General features: G+C 41.3%; 1 protein-coding gene across 1 annotated transcript in view; it reads right to left on the bottom strand.

Moving 5' to 3' along the window:
* Positions 1–3,748: 3,748 nt before the first annotated feature.
* LOC107689556 (AT-rich interactive domain-containing protein 1A-like) overlaps positions 3,749–19,858 on the bottom strand; it is a 68,852-nt gene continuing 52,742 nt past the window's right edge. Inside the window, exons 7-20 of the mRNA XM_016487577.1 lie at positions 19,222–19,386; positions 18,800–19,121; positions 17,070–17,209; positions 16,840–16,937; positions 15,862–16,071; positions 13,728–13,932; positions 8,816–8,948; positions 8,548–8,720; positions 8,016–8,157; positions 7,707–7,811; positions 7,478–7,574; positions 6,550–7,384; positions 6,330–6,460; positions 3,749–6,242 (exon numbers count right to left, since the gene is read on the bottom strand). Coding sequence (XP_016343063.1) covers positions 4,362–6,242; positions 6,330–6,460; positions 6,550–7,384; positions 7,478–7,574; positions 7,707–7,811; positions 8,016–8,157; positions 8,548–8,720; positions 8,816–8,948; positions 13,728–13,932; positions 15,862–16,071; positions 16,840–16,937; positions 17,070–17,209; positions 18,800–19,121; positions 19,222–19,386 — 4,637 coding nt within the window. The 3' untranslated portion in view covers positions 3,749–4,361. The remainder of the gene's footprint in view (positions 6,243–6,329; positions 6,461–6,549; positions 7,385–7,477; positions 7,575–7,706; positions 7,812–8,015; positions 8,158–8,547; positions 8,721–8,815; positions 8,949–13,727; positions 13,933–15,861; positions 16,072–16,839; positions 16,938–17,069; positions 17,210–18,799; positions 19,122–19,221; positions 19,387–19,858) is intronic.

Raw genomic sequence — 19,858 nt, 5'->3', positions numbered from 1 at the left:
GTCTGTCTGTCTGTCTGTCTGTCTGTCTGTCTATCTATCATCTATCTATATATATATATGACTATCTATCTATTTATCTATCTGACTATCTATCTATATATATCTATCTATTTATCTATCTGTCTATCTCATGTGACACTGGAGACTGGATTAATGATGCTGAAAATTCAGAAATAAATTACAGTTTACAAAGAAAATAGTTTCAAATTGTAATATTTCACAGTTTTGTTTTTACTGTATTTTTGATCAAATAAATGCAGCCAAGCATAATAGGCATAAGATTAAATCCTTCTCCACCCCAAAATGTAAATTTCATTAATATCTGTTGGCAAAACAATGGATTGGTTTTATATATATATATATATAACCAATAGATAGATAGATCTAGATGTAGCGACATATGCTTCTCAAATCAGTGTCAATAAAGCAATAAATGTTTTCATCCTGACAACATGCCCCACTTTTTAAATAAATCTAACCCAAGAAATATTTACTCAAGTAGCTGTGACAACTAGCCACATTCTGACATCATATGTGTTCGATGTATTAAAACAAGCTCAGCTCCAGCTCTATATCAGCTGGACAGTCTGCCAGAGTGGACCGTACGCCCCAGCCTGTCCTGTGGAGCCAGACCCGAGTTAAAGTACTCATCTACTTGGATCAATCAAAATATTCTGATGCAGCTTGAATTTAGCTGAGTATGTCTTCATGTCCCATTCATACAGTTCACAAAATAGCTTTCATACGCAAACGTCCATTTGATGTGTGTATTCCAAAAATGCCACAACTTGGTGCACTAATTATAATAAAAAAAGATCAACATTATTAGGAAAAGAAACAAACTTTGCCTTATGTTAACTGTTAGTAAATGACAGCTGTGTTGAGTTTTTCTGCTCAGTCTTTTGGAAGTGTTGCAAAGTCATTTCACTTCTGAAAAACATCAGAAGTGTGTACAGGACATGCATTTTAAACCATGTCATGAGGATCAAAGAGCTGAATTGAGACAGAACATTTCCAGGTTAAAAGAGATAACTATCATTAGATTAGTTCAAAAGATCAAATAAAAAAATATATACTGCCAGTTTGTGGCTTTAGAGCCTTTGCACAGAATAAAATGAAGAACTAAAACGAATCAGAAAGCAAGGATCACATTTGTAACTGTTATCTGCACATAACCGCTAGATGGAGCTGTGGGGTTAAATATTGTAGAAATTCAGCCAGCTTCTGTTAAAGGGATAGTTCACCCAAAAATTAAAATTCTGTCATCATTTACTCACCCTCATGTCGTTCCAAACCTGTATGAATTGCTTTCTTATGTTGAACACAAAAGAAGATATTTTGAAGATTGCTGGTAATCAAACAGTTGGTGGTTGCCATTGACTTCCATAGTATTTTTTTTCCTACTATGGAAGTCAATGGCAACCACTAACTGTTTGTTTACCAGCAATCTTCTTTTGTGTTCAACATAAGAAAGCAACTCATACAGGTTTGGAACGACATGAGGGTGAGTAAATGACAGAATTTTTGGGTGAACTATCCCTTTAACGTTTTGCTCAGATTTAAGGATATTAAAGGTAGGGTATGTAATTTTTCAAAAACACTTTAGAAAACTGATTCGGGCCGAATAGCAAAACAAACTTGTAGACAGAACTAATCGTTGCCTGGGTTGCGTACGTATGTGTGGGGCGGAGCTATCAACATAGGGGCAAGCCCCTTTTGGGGTAGGGGCGTGTTTGTTTTGGTGATTTCAAATATCAACATTGGCTACCAGAAATCGCTTACCCCACCTTTAATACCGCCATGTGTCTGCATGTTCATTACTATTCATAAGCGCGTAACAGGCACGCAATGAGGTTTTGGTTCATGCTTATACCGTAATTGTATTTATTAATCTTTATTTAGGTTATTTTATGTAAAATATATTGAGATAAACCTATAATAAAATGCATTGCTTTTTAAGCACTCATTACTGATAAAAGCAGGAAGCAGTATTTCTGTATGCATGGAAAGTGCACCTAATCCCGCAATGCAATGCACTCGACTTGACCTTCGTTTTCCAACATAATGAAGGAAGCGTAAGTAATTACAGCTGCGATTTTAACATTTCTTTGAGCCTGCAGTGGCCTGCATTTGTGGAGTATGCAATTATTCCATTTCAAACAGCCTAGGTGTTTCTCTTTGGGTTGAACACCATCAATCCGGAGAATAACTAATTTACGACTTGCAATTTGCAGGTCATGGGATTTTCCATACTGCAGTAGAGAAACCGATACCTGTAGAGTCAGGCCTACACCATACACCACAACAGACACTAATGCATACTGATGCCAAATCAAAAGCTGTGTTTCATACAAGTTCATTAACAGCGAGTCTAGCTCTATCAGTTGTGCAATTATGGATAATGCCGATTACTACAGAAATTAACTAATTTCTGCAGATTACAGTGATATAGCGACAGTGCAAGTAAACGGGGACATGCACAAAGTTTACCAGAAGAAATGTAAGACTCAAATTTGTATTTAAGCACTTACATTAATTATAAAAAACGTATTTGGTTGTCCAAAACTAGATGTGCAAATCACTTCTGTGGTGATACTACTGTTCTAGATGAACAAACATTAGTTGTCACCAATGTAATGCATATAAGGATTTGGTCCTGTCAGGAATCTTAATGCATATAAAAATTATGATCATGACTTGAATTATTGGACAGCAACTATGCACAGATGGTTTGTGAGAGATTGCATCACAATAACTGAACATGTATTACTTAAGTCTTGTGGCATTTGCACATTTATGGTTTACTTTCATTATAAGTGCTTTACTTGCAAGAACAATTTTGCCACTTTTGTTTTTTAACAGAGATTAATCAAAATATTTTCTATGGTAATCAACAATGCAACAAATGCAGTCCATAGAACTTGACGTTTATTAAATTCATGGACCTCCAACTGCATGATTATAAATGTTGTTATAAATGAATCAATCACAAGCGTTTTACCAAGATTTAATGTACATTTATTCTTAACACGTGGAACATATAGTATAAAGATTTCATACGGAATAAATGATATTCATTAAGCCAAAAAAGGGGAAAAAAGGAATTTACAACAAGTTTTTAGCTACATCATCTGAAATACAAATATGAATCCATAGCACTGGAATCGACTAAGGAAACTGCTGGGAAAGAGGGGAAACCAAACTCGTGTATCTGTTCCGGTGAATGATGACGAAATCAGTTGGAGTAATGGACTGGTCTGGTTTGATATATGCCTCTAGAGCTTTAACGAAAGGAACTGAAATGTTATGTGCAAGGGCAGAAGATTGCATTCCTACAGCCAGAGATGTAAGGAGAGGAAGGTGGTAAATAAACACATGGCAATGCGCAATGAGAGATCTGTAGAGTGAAACCTTTAATTCGTCAAAGATTAAAAACGGTGAAGAGCGCCATAAGATGAGAGAGAGAAAAAGAGCAAAGTGTAATTTACAACATCATTATATACACTGCAGTCTGGACTGCATCTAGAGCTCAAGACCAGTCCTAAGAGGTGATTTCTTGAAGGGTCAAGTCATACAATCGAGGGACAAAGAAGAGGTCGGGGTGTTGTAGGTTCACGTTACTTTGGGGGGAAAGCCATTTTTTCCTCTCTCAACATGAACTAAAACCATCATTTTTAAAAACTACAGTTTTTTTGCTGCCAAGCCAGCATTATCTCAGTGTGAAACAGTATTGTTACAGTATGTTTACAGTTTTAAGGTGTACAGTACAGAAAAAAGTCCTACAATCTACTGCACAGGCCTCCCATTTACATGTCTGTTCACAGCCAACGACCTGGTTCCTTTAGGGCTAAGCATATATAATCCAAGTTACAGCAATTTATACCACACACCAGAGTCTGAGAGTCCATTTAGCCTCCAAGAACCAGATAATGGTCGTCTCCGTGCCTGTCCTCACCCGGAAGGTGAATACGGGCACGGTTTTTCCCCAAACTCACTGTAAACGTGACAGCAACTTTGGTTACAGTTTCGTTGTTTTTTTTGTGTCTTTTTTGTAATTTTATTTTTCCTTACAAAAACAAGTCCAAAGGGCAGCGCACTCTTGCAGGCGAGGATCTCGATCGGCACATCCATGTTAGTTTAATTCTTATCCATACATGTTAAATCCATCACGACTTTTATCCGTCCTTGAGAGCAAAGCAAGGGTAGACAAGGATAGACATTGGAATCTGAGGTGATTTTGCATAAATTAAAAAAAATGAACATACAGTCAGTCAGTTTCGCTCTTAAATTTTCTCCACTCACGCAGACACACACACATTAAAAAAAACGAGTGGGGAAAAACATGATCGCCCCCACGGCTGTCATGACTGGCCGATCAGAAAAAGTACGTCACAGATTACATGGGACACCAAAGAGTTCATGAGTGGGGACACCGATATGTCCAGTAGCCGTGACTCGTACAGCGTGAACTCCGAGTGGTTCTCTTCCACTTTGGCAAGGGCGTGCAGGGCACGTGCCGCCCGCCGCATCATGTCCACACTAGTGGGCTCGAAGTGTGCACCTTGTAAGTGCATCAATGAGCCCTGACTCTGTTGGAACTGGGTGGCTGCAAGACTGTCCTCCAAGAAGCCAAGAAGGTTTCCAACGCTGCCTTTCTGCACAGCAATAGCCCGGGCCGCGACGCTGTCGCCTTGCGCCAGGTTGGCTAGCAGCACCACCACCATCTCCCGGCAGACGGGCACTTTGCGGTCGCCAACCATGCGCACGAGGAAGCCGTAGAGCTTCTCCAAACGGCTGAAAGGCGGCGTAGCCAGAATGAGGTCAACATTGTTATTCTGGATGCTAAGCTTGCTGAGGGTTTCCAGGACGAGTCTCTGGGGAGACAGTGTCCCGTTGAGCCCCAGCGTGGGGAAGGGGTCGATCGCTTCCGCCGAAGGGCACACAGCCCAGTGGAGCAGGCCGTCCAGCAGCGGCAGGCAAATACTTTCAGGGTAGATGGACAGGTCCAGCTGACCTGAGATGTTTGCTAACGTGACCAAGCAGTTTTCCCGCAGAACCTCGAGACAGTCCCACCACCACTTATCTCGCTCGCACCTGAACCCTTCATCTTCCTCTTCCTCTTTCTCATAAGTAACCGGGGCCTGCTTGCGTTCAGGATGCCAGTGATGCAACAGCACCAGCCGGCCAAGTAACAGCAAAAGTCCGGGATGCTTCGACATCTCCAGATCATTCCCAGGAATGAAGGAAAGACTGCGAACAATGTTGGAAACGCAGATGCAGCGGCGGGCGAGGGAATCCTGCCAATCCAAGAGCGTACAGAGCGGGGTCTCGTCCTTGCTGTGCGGCTCGTCCTCCAAGATCTTGATATTGCGACTCTGTTGTGCAAGATCGATGCCAAAGAGAAACATATTCTTCTCTTTGTCGCTGCCCTGGTTGCCTCGGACCGCTTCCTCCGTCACGGAGCCTTGCCGAGCCGACAGCACATCATCAATGGTGGCCGTTATACTCGTCGACGTGCTTGCTGTTGTAGTGCTTTTACCTTCGGACGATGGTTGGACTGGGGATGGCTGAGGTTGTACTTGTTGCTGCTCTTCGTTTGTCTGAGCCTTCTCAGCATCCTCTGTAACAGTCTCCACTACATGAGACACCTTCTTACGTGGCTCAACATTCACTGGCACCCGTTTCCGATGCTTCAAGAGCTCCATCTTGCTCTCAAAATGGGTTTGTATGTGTTCTGTGGTGTCACCACCACCTACACTCCAATGGATAAGACCACTATCAAAGGCTTGTCGCCGACCCAATTTACTAGTGCACCCAATCACAAATGGGTCTTTTTTCCTCAATATCTTGATGGGAAGCTTGTCAAATTTACTAGCCTGCTTTGGCCTCTCCTGGGAGGCACTGGTGTCCTGCAATGGGGTGGATGATCTGAGATGATCTTTGCATGAAGTATCCTCACCTTCCCTCTCTTCTACATGTGTGAGCTCCTCTTTCTCTTGCTTGACCTGGACCTGTGACGTCTGCACAGTGTTGTTCTCTACATCTTCATCGTCATCCTCGTCCTCCTCTTCCATCTGCTCTGCCTCTGGCCCCTCCTCATCAGACATCTCGGGGTCAATGGCATCTGGGTCAATTAGCGTACGCTGCCCAGGGTCTCCAACCTCATACTCTTTCAAGATGCCAAAGATCTCAATGAGGCACCTTCGGAAATACTCAACAATGAGTTCAAGGAAGCCAGGAAGCTGCAAGTGGAAGATAAAGATAAATTAGTCACATTAGTTGACCAACCTGACCCATCCCTAGTCCTATGGTCTATAAAATTTACTCACCTGGTTCAGATTAAAGTTAGAAATGCTGTTGTCATCATAAAGAAGAATATTAATGGTATCCAAAGCCCAAGTGCTCTCTGCTAACAAGCCTGATTTGAGGGACATCATGACTCTCCAGGCCTCTGGTGTTCCTGAAACCGAACAAAAGCCAAATTTAAGACCGCCCCACAAATGGATCGGGACACAAGTATTCATCGGAACACTGCCATGAGCCTCTTACCAATATCCTTCATGGTAAGCCGACGACGCGGTTTCAGAATGGGCTGCGTGGCCTCTGTTGAACCTGGTGGGAATGCCACATCTCTCCGAATCAGAGGGGGCTGCACTGGCGCCTGGGCAATGTGCGATGCAGGAACTGGAGGTCCAGCCTTCTGGATTTTCATCCCCGTGTGCATGTATGGAGACTTACTGGGCGAGGTCCTGTTCTCCATTGGTCTTGGCATGGGTGCAGGGCTAGACACTTGTGGAATGTGGTTCTGGGAGGATTGATAGTTGGACTGAAGAGGTCTGGCCATCTGTGGCCCAGAGGCTCCAGGCCCGTATGGGGGCTGCCGCTGGTTAACATGGCCAGCCCAAGGTCCCTCGTGGTTCATGCGCTGGTCTGAAGGCATCATGTCTTCAGAACGATTCATGCCATGGTAGCCTTGACTTTGGGAAGGGACACCAGGGGGCCCCTGGCGATTATGATAGTTTGGGTAGTTCATCTCATTACGCCCAGGCCACATGGGACCTTGGGGTCCATCGGGGACTGAAGGCATGGAGCCACTCATGGAGCTACCCATCATCTGTGGTGGCATGGAGGGTTGGGAGTTTGGACCGCCCGTGTTAGGTCCTCGATCTCTCCCGAAACCAAAAGGAAACTGGCCCTGTGGGCCTGGTGGGCGTCTGTCGGAACCTGGATAGGCATTATACTGGTTATACATATCTGGTTGGGACTGAGGTCCACCTGGGGCCTGGGGTCCCTGCTGCTGACCACTGAAAGGGTACATGTCCCCTTCATGACGCTTTGCAGGAGGACCGTAAACACCATCAACTGGTCTCTTCTGTGTGTAATTCTGTATTTAAGAAGTTATTTTTTTTTTTAGATTTTAGTCAATGCCACACCTATTAACAATATAATAATTTTAAAAACATTGTGTTGCACTGACCGGTTGCTGTTGTGGGTACATTCCTGACTGTTGGTTTGGGTATGGTCCACTAGGGGGAGCACCTTGGCCAGGGTACTGATTACTGTAAGAATCAAGCCTGTAATCCAAAACATACATCCAGTTTCAGAAAGGCTCAAAAAGCATGGATGCTCAATAGCAAGTAGCAAACAATAAAAATGAACATTCATGAAATTGCAGTTTTACGTTTTATATTTAATTAAATGCTAACCTCTGCTGCTGAGGGGGCCGGTTGGGTGAGTACATCCCTGTATCTGAAGGCATCATGTTAGGCTGTGGACCCACACTGACATCTGGGCCCATACTCGATTCTGGTCTGTGAGGGAAAAAAACAAAAACAAATGGTGTTTGAGAAGCGACAACTGAAGACACTACTCCTTGGTTGGGTTGTGTGTTGAAATGTTAAAAACACTGCAAAGCTACAATAACATTCGATATTAACAGTCATCAGATTTCTGTATTAATGGATTGCTTGAATAAACTTAATATAAAGGCAAATACTTGAAATAAATGCTCTCACCGTCTGTCAAATCCTGGACCAAATGGGTACTGTTGTCTTTGACCCATCGGAATATTTCCCATAGGTCCTGGGGGGCCTCGGTTATATTGTTCACCCATGCCACTGTTTGGGCCTTGACCTGGGCTCATGAACTGCTCACCTGCTGAAAATGTAAGCAGAGAGTCACACTGAGCGTCCTCGTTTGTACTAAAATATCATATACAACCTATGATTCTTACCCAGTGAGTTATTTACTATATGCCAAATCATTAAAAAGCACAATCTATACTTAAAAGTATAACTAGTAAATAATATCTGTTTAAAATAATATTTCTTGTGCATTCTTGTAGCAAATCAGTCACCCGGATAAGAATCATGGGTTGTACAAATACTTTTAAGAGCAGACAACTTGAAAGCTCAAAATGTTAACGTCGCAAAGTACATACAAACTGAACAGTAATAGATTTGGCTCAATATTATAGTAGCATTACTAGATAAATTCATAAAAGAGATCCTTAAAATTCCACTGTAAGGATAAGACCAGAACAGTCACCTTTTCTCATACCACCAAAGGGGTCCTTATTGGGCTCAAAAGGCCCCATGCGGCCCATCATGTCTGGTCCACCCATACCAGGCTGATAACCTGAATTGGGGGTCACAGAGTTACGTCTGGGAAAAGCTGGATCCCCACCATCAGCAAAAGGGTCCTGCAAATTCACACTGCTCCTGTGACAGACAGATAATGTCAGATATATTCTGGCCCTAGAAAGTCATTCTGAATGTCCTGTCCCAAAACGGAGACACACAGCATTGAGATGTACCTAGGACCAGGCATGGGTGGCATCTGACTGTGCGGTGTTGAGGCAGGTGTAGGGGGCTTCAGGTCTCCCCCTTCGGCCATAGAACTGCTGGTCGACTGAGGTGTCTGAGGACCCTGTAACGATCCTGATCCAGCTGGGGGAAAAAAAGATTGGATCGGTCAGTCAGCAAATCCTAAAGGAGGTTTAGGCGACGTCATATTGTGTGTAGTAAACACTGTTTTAATAAGAACCACAAACTAGAAAACCAAAATCCCTGTCCACATGGCTGTAATTTAATCATCAAATACCTTCCGACTGCCTGCAATTGTCGCTTTCGCAGCACTTTCACTGTCAGTGTGGACAGACAGCATGCCAACACACAGCGACACACTTTCGAGGAAATGTGCTGAGCTCGGCTCATTTGGCAACCTTCCCCTGCATGAAATCATGCTGCTTTTCATGCCGCTTAATCTCATTTGAGGACTTTCCCCCACCGGTGACACACGGAGAGGTGCTCTGCCAGCTAAGTGCTCAGAGAGTATCATCCTTACGTTTGAGGCTCCATATCCCAGCATGTCATAGTCTCCATTACTAGCACTCAACCAGCAGCTAACAAAACACTTACCACACATGTAAGTGCTTAGTCATGTGTTGAAGAAGAAGAGATGTGGCAATCGGCTCAAGTCTGACGTCATGCGTCACTGTTTCTGGGTCCAAATGCTCTGTCAGATGCCAAGTAAGGGATAATGTACATCCAGCCGGTCCAGCCGCTTCGCATCGGGGTCCTAATCGCCCTGTCGGGGGTTATTCTGTGATAACAACCGGCTGGATGTACATTATCCCACTTATTACACGGCTACTTGCCACATAAGTAAATAATTAGACAAAATATTGATTTGAGTTGAAATATTTAAATGCAAATCTTCCGTGAACACAGCAGTTGTGAGCAAGCGGCAAGTTCAAACTAGATGGACATTTAAGGGATACGGTGCAGTCAAACCACTTATTACACATTTCACCACATAAATAATTACAGTGACAACTATCCTTTATGCCTTTAATCTCATTTTATTCACCAATGTCTTTGCTGCTGACCTTCAATGATCCAATTCAACCATACTAATAAGCAAAAATTACTTTAGATAAACATAACGTTTGTTTCAGAAATAAAACTTTATATAAAAAAAAACAAGCCCAGCCCAGATGAGAAAAAGTAACGCAAAAGTAACGCAACATTACTTTACATAAAAAGTAACTAAGTAACACAATTGGTTACTTTTTTTAGGGAGTAAAGTGATTTCTGAGAAACACTGTTGAAAATTGAAATCAACACCAAAACAAACTATTGTCAATACTTGCAAGCTGTCTGTTCTGTGTGTGCATGATAAAAAAGGTGTTTGTACATAGTTCTGCTGGTGTAAATAGGGAAAAACCGAAGTAGACTGGAGCAATCAGACCGAGCGCCAGAATACTCTTGTAGCCAATCAGCAATAGGGAGCATTTACATTCATGATGGGGAAGAGAGAGAGTGAGCAAGCGGGAGATTTGTAGAAAGAGAGATGGTCTAGACATTAGCAAAGAGGAAAATGTCCAAGGAATATACCCGGGGAAAAAATGGGTTAGGACTAGGACTCGCATTAATATTAGAAAATCTTTCCAGCGCTAGACGTTAAAGAGTGGGAAGGCCTGAAAATGGATACTGAGGATACTTGTTTCTGCTTAAGATGCAACATTGGCTTTACCGTTTCACAGAACCAAGACATGCTGTTGTTCTAATATTAGCTATAGTAACAGAACTGATTCATCCATACTTGTGCGAGGTGTCTGATGGGCGAGCTGTTAGTCAATGCATGTGTCGCATAGCGTGTTTGTGAATTCGGGGCAGAGCAATGAAGGTAGGGGTGTGTTTCTTTTAGGTAGGGCTGTGTTTGTTTGGGTGCCGAGTTCAAATATCAAGTGTTAAGCAAACCTTTAAGCAAACTGCACTGTGGTCAGTTTAAATCGCTTAAGTACTCAACAGATAAACAGGCCTAATACTCATAAAATTACAAACGAGGCCCCATTTTGCTATGTTTTGCTATGTTCCTCCTGAACGACTGTTACTTCCAAGTCCTTGAGTGCTTGTGCCCATCCCACCAACATGATTACTATGAGGCCACGTGTATGTGTGTAAATGTCAGAGAGCGAATGGAATGAAGGCGGAGAGAGAGAGAGAGACACAAATGTGTGTGGATGAACAGCATGTTTGCGCGCCACATGTTGCAGCTCATCTTGCGGCCAGCTAGAGGACGATTACTACTGGCACGCCTGTGGGATGACTCATGCTTTCATTCATTAACTCGTACAGACTGGGGTCACCGGCAGGTCAGACATATCCATATCTCGCACTTCAAACATGCTCCTTAACACACACACACAGGGCACAATACCTCAGCCTCCCTCCTCTGGGCAAGGATATCCCTCTAACGCCGATAAAGAGAGGGGGAGGGTGGGAAAGAAAAAAAGATGAGGAAGAAAAACCCAGCTTGACTTTACATACCACCCCCCTTCACTTTTTTTCCCCATTCATCTTTTTCTGGCTTGGTTCAGCCCTCCAGGGGTTTGCCTCTGAATCCTAAGGCCAGGAAAAAGCCATCTACAGCAGGGAAAAAAAGCAGTCAGCCTGGAGCACCTGACCCGGTGCCAAGCAGACATGCTCTACATCACAGGGGATCCCCTTTAACTCGCCCCATTTCTCTTGTAATCTCAGTCTCTCTCTCTACTGAACTCACTCTCTGGCTCACAGAGTCTTTTACATGGGACGCGTTTCTGGATTGAAAAACAGCTAGATGGAGCGAAACAGAAAGCAGTGGTCATAACCCAGTGGTCTCCTTAAGCGTATTTAACACCCAGGCTTTTTGCCAGTTTCATACAATAGGCCGGACACACTGCCATTGTTGCAGTGTAAATATGCTCGGGATGCCTGTCCGGTGCTCAGCTTCTTCTGATTGATGCATTCAACAATATATATATATTCATGTGCTGCATAACAGCTGAGATATTTTTAATAAGACACACCATCTTAAAAAAAATGGTGCGCGGCACTGGGAACTCTAAGGATACAACAAAGATGTCCATCAGTCGCACATGTGCAGAGAAGGGTTTACATTTTCATGATATACATTGTTCAAGATGATGAAAATCACCTTTTTCAACCATTTTAAACAACAATTGCTGTTGTAGACTCAAGACATCTTATGCCCTTTTTCACTATATGAACAAATGGAAGAATGATATTTAAGCATTTTTATTTATATGCACCGATATAACAAACATCTTAGGGGGAAAAAAAACTAATAAAAAAAAATGGATGCATCAAATGTTCAGGAACATAAATAAATAATCAGCCAAAAAAAAAATAAAAAATCAAATTGATGCACCAAATGTTCAGGAATATAGGCCTAAATAATCAGCAAAAAAAATTAAATAAAATAAATAAAATTGATGCACCAAATAAATACATACATAAAGATAAACAAATAGATAAACTAAAGATAAAAAAATAGATAATCAGATTTTAGGCCGAAATCATTTTTGGAGGGCTGAATCCACTGAGCAAAACAGTGGCGCTTAAATAGTGCTTCTTTTTGCCTGTCATTGTCCATTTCATGTGCACAAAGTAGATAAACTACAGCAGGCAAACATGTCAGCTCTGTGGAGACACTTCACCATGCATTAAAACAGCAATATGTAAAATTTGTTTGTCTGAAATCGGAGGTGGCTTGCTGCCCAAGAACTTTACTTGGACTGGTTTAATTTATCAACTGAGAAAACGACACCCTGAGTTCAAGTACCCAATTACCCAAATATAACCATCCAAACTTCATTTTTGTTTGAGTTTCGGTTTTCAGCTAAATGAAAACTCATTTCAGTTTTAGTACATTTTGGACTTTTGTGAACATTTTTGATTGAAGCAAACAAATCGTGGCATGAATGTTTTTAATCAACTCACTGAACAATCTGACATCACGCACGGAGATACTTACAATTAGTGTGTGTTTGTTTTCTCCGAACATTAACGCATCAATCGTAACACTCATAGTCACTAGTGATAATCCTAAACTTTAAATAAAAAGTGCATTAAAAATTACGATATTAATAATGTTGTTTATATCGGCAGCAAAATTCATTAATATTTCCCAGCCCTACTCTGAACACAGAAGGGGATAAATAAGCAAAGCTATCCCAGCAGAACAGAGTTGTGGTAGCTAGCAGTACCATAAATCACTATAAACGACACGAGGACTGAGCGTCAAATGCTGGCGTTCAAACATTATCAGCTGTACTAAACCACATCAAAGCAAAACTCCATTAAAACAAGACATGCACACTATAAAGCTTCACATTTACAATCAGATTAATCTAGCTTTTACAGGTGCGTTACCAGGCCAATGGGAAGGGGTTTATGTCAAGGCAGTTAATGTCTTTCAAGTCTGATTATGTCAGTTTCTTGGACATCATGAACAATTGTACCTGCATTTGAGAAACTGGCTGCGAATAATACTGTTAACCTTTCCTTGAAATTCATCTCAACTTGCATCATCAATTCTCCATAACACTTTTAATCGTTCATCAGAATGAGAAATGCTAAAAGCAAGCATCAAATCCCAAAACTAGTCCGAACATATTTGATGTTTCATACACATCATACACTTCATCAGAATGAGAAATGCTAAAAGCAAGCATCAAATCCCAAAACTAGTCCGAACATATTTGATGTTTCATACACATCTATCTGAAAGAGGAAAGTGGACAAATACGAATGCAAAATGGCAGAGCTACCTAGTGCAATAAAGATTGAAGAACTAACACTGAAAAGATACCTTTTTGCATCAAACCTGGCAAGGACGTAGGGTTGGACTCGGTTTCATATAAAAGAGTTGTCTGCACTGACCTGGTGAAGGAGGCTGGACCTTGGCCTGATTCTTTTTAGGGTCATTGTTGAAGATTTCGGGCGGCGGGTCTTCCCCTCGCTCGATCTTGCACTCGAAGGCGTACAGACACTGGATGTACTGTTTCTTCAGAGAGCTGGCAGCACTACTGGATGTGCCCACATTCAGGTTAGTGGCCATTTCCCTCCACTTCTTATTCTTGTTCACCTGATAACGCCAGAGAGACAGAATTAAATGACTGAACGGCTGAGAAGACCTTCAGTGGATTCAAACTCCGCACATACTCTACAAATCCAACAGAAACCAAAGCAAGCATTTAAATTGACCAGAAAGTCAACTAGAAACCATAAATGACCCTATAAAACTTTCGCAATGTACTTGGTCTTATTGTGCAAATCATAATATATCATCAAAATGCTTCCACTTCTGCAACTACGTTTTTACTGATGTAACCAAGGCTGTGTGGACCGCAAAAGCAACAGTAACTAATTATATTACAGCACACATTTCTAGTGATTATTTCTAGTTTTCATTTCTTATTCAAATGAAATAAATAATAAAGATATAATGTAAAATAAATATGTAATATAGTGCATGTATTTATCAAAATGCTCTTCTCATTGTTTTTATCTAGCTGACTATCAAGTATATAGACACTGAATGGCTTTCCTGAAGTAACTGTAATGTTACATGCTGTTTACAAACTGTTTTATTGACGTCTTTCTGCAGTTGAAACACTATTTGAGTGATTACTTGAGACATGATACATTTCTGTAAGTTGTACGGTTTCTTACAACACACCTTCTGATGTTCATTCATGTTTATTTAGTGCAGTAACTAGTAGTAAAGAGCAAAAAATCGATTCAGGTGCTGCTTAAACTGAGCTGGCTTTAGCGATCTGTCAAGCCACAAAAAAAAGGGTGAAAGCCACATGTATCGTTTGTATTTTGTGATAAAAATGACAAAATTTGATATCAGAGACTTTGTTTCATATTAAAAGTAAAAATGCACAAAGCTTACAGCGATTACTGGCTGTCAGGTAAGCTACAAATAATGTTTAGTTAAGTTCACACATTAGCTGAAAACAGCACAGACTAAAAGATTGATTTTCAGGTTTAAGAAGCTATCTCAGTATCGATTAAAAACGCTAAATCAATATTGCTAATGCAGCCTCAGCGTATCCACACAGCCGACATGTCTACCTGTTGTAGTTCATCCAGGTTGTGTTCACGAAAGAAACACTGACAGAGTCAAAATGTGCATTTGAAGCAGCAATAAATAAACATCACTGTTTCGGGCGATGATTTTGGCCCTCTACAATTGTTTAGGCCAAAACCGAAAATTGCTGTTTCAGACAAATATTTTTGGTTGCTGAAATTTGGGTGCATTACTACAACATTTCTAATCTACAATCCAGTCAAACTTTATAGAAATCAAGTTACCCCCTAAATTAGGGCTCTATGAAATTCATTTTAATTTTTACCAAATAAAGTTAAATTTTTTTGGCAAACTAAGTGCTACACAACAGCTGTACTGTTCAAATGAAAACATGGAAGACAAATTGCTTGTTCCTTGAAAAATAAAGTTTAAATAATTTTATTAGTAGTAGTATTACATTAACACGTATGTTCTACTGTACAAAAGTAATATATTTCTGTCACAGTTTCTTCAAGTTTAACTATTTTGAGGGGTTGCCCTGAAGAGTTTTGTTTGTGTATATGACATGACAGCTTTTCTAAAATTAAATGGTCAAATGCTCATGAAGTGACTTTTAGAGCAGCTCTGGAGACAATAGTTCATGTATTTATGTCCTCATTTAGTGAGACGGCACATGCTGAAAACACCACGAGTGTCATGCACGCTTCAGGATGTGTGTGGTAAACTAAACCGTGCATCTCTGCCATTCCTTCACACAGAGACACAGATTTCATTTTTATGACTGGATTCCGTGATTCCGTCTGTGTTTTCGGCATAGCGGGAATCATAGGGCCCCTACTAAATGATTTCCTACCAAAGTCCTATCCACTCGAAAACCATACTGTCATTATAACAAGATAAAGCCTTGTTCATGCCTCTTCATGTCCTATAATCGCCTCTAAACACACCTTTCTGTAATTTACAGCTACCATATCACACCTGAGTGAGGCCGCCAATCTCTTTGACAGACACGTAGAGGCGGAAGAGGTCGAGGGGCTTACGGCCCACAGCGGGGAGATTGGTCATGCCCATGGCTTTCTCCTCAGCAAACGCAAGGTAACGATCCACCCACATTTTGCGCTCCGGTTCTGGACCCAGCTCGTACAGACGGGTTATCTTCTCATTAGTGGTGGTCGAGGAACTGGACTTCTGTAAGGACAAAAAATAAATAAATGGTAAAATGCACCCAAGTATTAGATTGCAATTTTCATAAACCAGAAGCACTGGGGAAAAAAGCACACCAGTGGGTATATCAATGCACTGTATACAGTGGGTACGGAAAGTATTCAGACCCCCTTAAATTTTTCACTCTTTGTTATATTGCAGCCATTTGCTAAAATCATTTAAGTTAATTTTTTTTCCTCATTAATGTACACACAGCACCCTATATTGACAGAAAAACACAGAATTGTTGACATTTTTGCAGATTTATTAAAAAAGAAAAACTGAAATATCACATGGTCCTAAGTATTCAGACCCTTTGCTGTGACACTCATATATTTAACTCAGGTGCTGTCCATTTCTTCTGATCATCCTTGAGATGGTTCTACACCTTCATTTGAGTCCAGCTGTGTTTGATTATACTGATTGGACTTGATTAGGAAAGCCACACACCTGTCTATATGGCTGCAATATAACAAAGAGTGAAAAATTTAAGGGGGTCTGAATACTTTCCGTACCCACTGTATGTGCAGTGCACATTTCAGCCAAAAAGCATTTTCATTAATGATGTATAAAGCCAGGACTGCAGGGAGCAATTTCAAAAGCCCTGAATGTGCGTTACTCCTCCTGTACATTCACCGGCTATCACACCTCTCCATATAGCTGATCAGTCAAGCGCTGTTCTTCAGCTTAAGAGAGGCACACCGGCCGGCAACAGCACGGCCCAGACCCATATAAATATTAATAGCTCTTCACCTTTTTCGATTCGGTCTTAGGCGTCCCATCCACCTTGTTATTCAACTTCTGAGGTTGGTTGAGTTTGTCCATGCCAAACTCTGGACTGGGAGCCATGCCTACGAGACAAATGCAAACACGGTCAACTGTGGGCCAAAAAGCATTTTATTCAATTCAAAGATTAGCAGTTTGAACTATTAGCAAAACAAAACAAAAATTCAGGATGCAAAGCAAGCAAGTTCAGTGCTTACCGGCAGAGTTATTGGACATGTTTCCGGGCATGGGATACGGTCCCGCTTGATTTATCATACCCTGCATGCTGTTCATGGGCGGGGCATACGGAGACCCGGCTCCCATCATTCCTTGGTTCATGTTGGGATATCCAGGCGGTCTAGGAGAGAAATGATTGAATGATTCAATTTAGCTCAACAGAAAAAACTTAAATGGTATAAATGACTGAGATGATCTTCCACTGCCTTCACTCGTACTGTTCTGATCTGATTTTGAGCTCTCACACTAAGACTAGACTGAATCCAGCTGTGCTCCCCAGGACTGTAAAATCGCAAAGAATTTAAATATAAAATCATGTTCCACAATCATATTTCCACATTATTCCCCCAATAAACATTAGCTAATATTGTTTCTGAGCCTCAGGTTAATCAAAATCCATAATTCTGAGCCCAAACAAATTAATCAATACGTGTTCAAGTGTCCTGCCTTCAGCACAGTCAGGTTTATATGGAAGTGTTTAAAAGAAAAAGAATAGATCCCATATAAGACAGACCCATTTGAGCGATGGAGAGTGCATTTAATATTTATAATCAAGTGATCTCTCCACATCATTCATTCACGATATTCGCTTATCTATTTCCAACCTGTTTGCTTCCAGAAGACCCGAGAGAGATGCAGCTGTGTATAAAATATGTATATTAGGCCTCATCACGCCTGATTTCACCAGTAGATTACATTTAAATAAGTACATTTGGTTACACTTTATTTTAAGGGGTCCTTGTTACAGTGTAATTATACATTTAAGTACAGAGTAATATTAATTAACTACATGTACTTACTATATGGTTAGGATTATGATGAGGGTTTGTTTATGGTTACTTGCATGCAATTATGCATAATTCATTGTTATTATAATAGTAAGTACATGTAACATGTGTAACAAGGACACCTTAAAATAAAGTGTTACCGTACATTATTTTACTGGATATTAACTTCTTCGATATTTTGAGTAAATGCAATCACTAACAATAAATAAAAATGAAAAATGTAATAAATAAAAAATAAAATGCAAAAACAATGTTACAATAACAGACAGTGATCAAAATATTAAATTGTTAACTGTTGTTAAATTGTAAACATTAAATAACAGTTTAAAGTATTTAAAATATACACTATATAATCGGTGTCACTGATACATTCTCTGCTGAAAATACAGAAATGTGTTAGAAACAATAACTCGCACACTGACACTGAATCAGTACAGCAGAATTATGAGCATTTCTATGCTGGTGACGTCATTGCCTTGTGAATGTGAGACCAGGACCACGATTTCAGTAATCATGCACAAAACTATATGCAGGTAATCTTACGGTCACCAACACCAAGAACAAAAGTATTTAATGGTTATTGGTATGTTTTCACTGCAAAATACCACAAAAATGCTAATATCAGAATTCTAAAAAAAAAAAGCTGTTGCAAATTGAGTCATTTTAGGCTGCAATAAAAAAAATAAATAAATAAAAAAATGTCCTATTTGTAAAGTCAGCCGAATTACAGCTGCAAGCTTCATTTACACCGTGTTTAGACGATCGGAGCTCCAGTGACTCGACTTCCCGTGACCAAGCGAAGCATTTTTAAATCAGCGTCGGCAATCAGTGGATTGGACGCTTGTTCTTACGCTGAAGTCCAAGAGGGCCTGGATTTTGCACAGGCTCTTTTCAGGGAGTTCAGACGCACGTGTGCACTGTACCTGTGTATGGAGTTGGATAGGCCATGGTGCATCCCTGCCGCTGCTGCGGGATCCTGAGGCTTTCTGTTCATCCCAGGCGGCGGACACATTCCTGACGCCACCTGAGGAGGCATGCCGCCCATGTTAGGGCCCATGTTGGGGCCCATGCCAGGGCCGTACGGCCTTGTACCCATCTGCCCCGGACCCATGCGTCCTGGAGGCATCCCTCCATACGACCCTCCTCCACCCTGACCAGCCATAGGGTTCATGGAGCCGCCTATGCCAGGACCACCCGGATAGTTAGCATTAGGCATGCCTCCATAACCTGGTGGCCTTGGGTAACCTGTGCAGCAGATTTTGAGGTTAAAGCACACTAGGCTTGTGTTATATATTTCTGATGTTCTTTAAAAGCATCAGTGCTCAGTCGAATCGACGCTTCTCACCTTGTGGTCCGTACTGGCCACCCTGTGGCCCATAGTTGCCCATGGAGTTGTTTTGTGGAAAGGAACCCATCCCACCATGCATTTGGCCTCCAGATGACTGCCGTGGGGATAAAGTTGACCCGGGTTGAGGAGAGCTGTATGGCATCTGAGGGTTCCTCATGTATACTGTAGAAAGCAGAGAGAGTTACGCTACAGTAAACCACCCTTGAGGATACTTTCATGCTAGGAGTTTTGGTGTGGATCCAGGTGAGTTGGGTTGCCGTGAAAGCAGCTTTCCTGAACTCAGGTGCACAGCATAGAGTCGCACCAAAGTAAACGTGAAAATGGCGGTCTGGGACACAGCTTGTGCAGACACCAATAGAGTTCACAACTCAAAAAGCAATACGGTCAAATATGACAAATATATATTACAGATTCCATAGAAATTGACTTTCAGAGACCTGCTTTCTTGCCATTTTTATTCCAGAGTATATCAGGAAGTGTACAGTCAAGTTATGGCTGCACGATTAAGGAAAAAAAATTGCTATTGTTCTCTGGGGGGGAATTCTAGTTTGACGTGCTTGTTTGTAGGGCAGCACAATTTGGCCAAAATTGTATGATTCTAAATCAATACAGATATAAAATTATATATATATAT

The sequence above is a fragment of the Sinocyclocheilus anshuiensis genome, unplaced genomic scaffold (assembly GCF_001515605.1).
Source record: "Sinocyclocheilus anshuiensis isolate Anshui unplaced genomic scaffold, SAMN03320099.WGS_v1.1 scaffold369, whole genome shotgun sequence".
Taxonomy (NCBI): domain Eukaryota; kingdom Metazoa; phylum Chordata; class Actinopteri; order Cypriniformes; family Cyprinidae; genus Sinocyclocheilus; species Sinocyclocheilus anshuiensis.
Note: the sequence above shows the minus strand (reverse complement) of the source record. Positions and strands in the feature narration are given on the sequence as shown.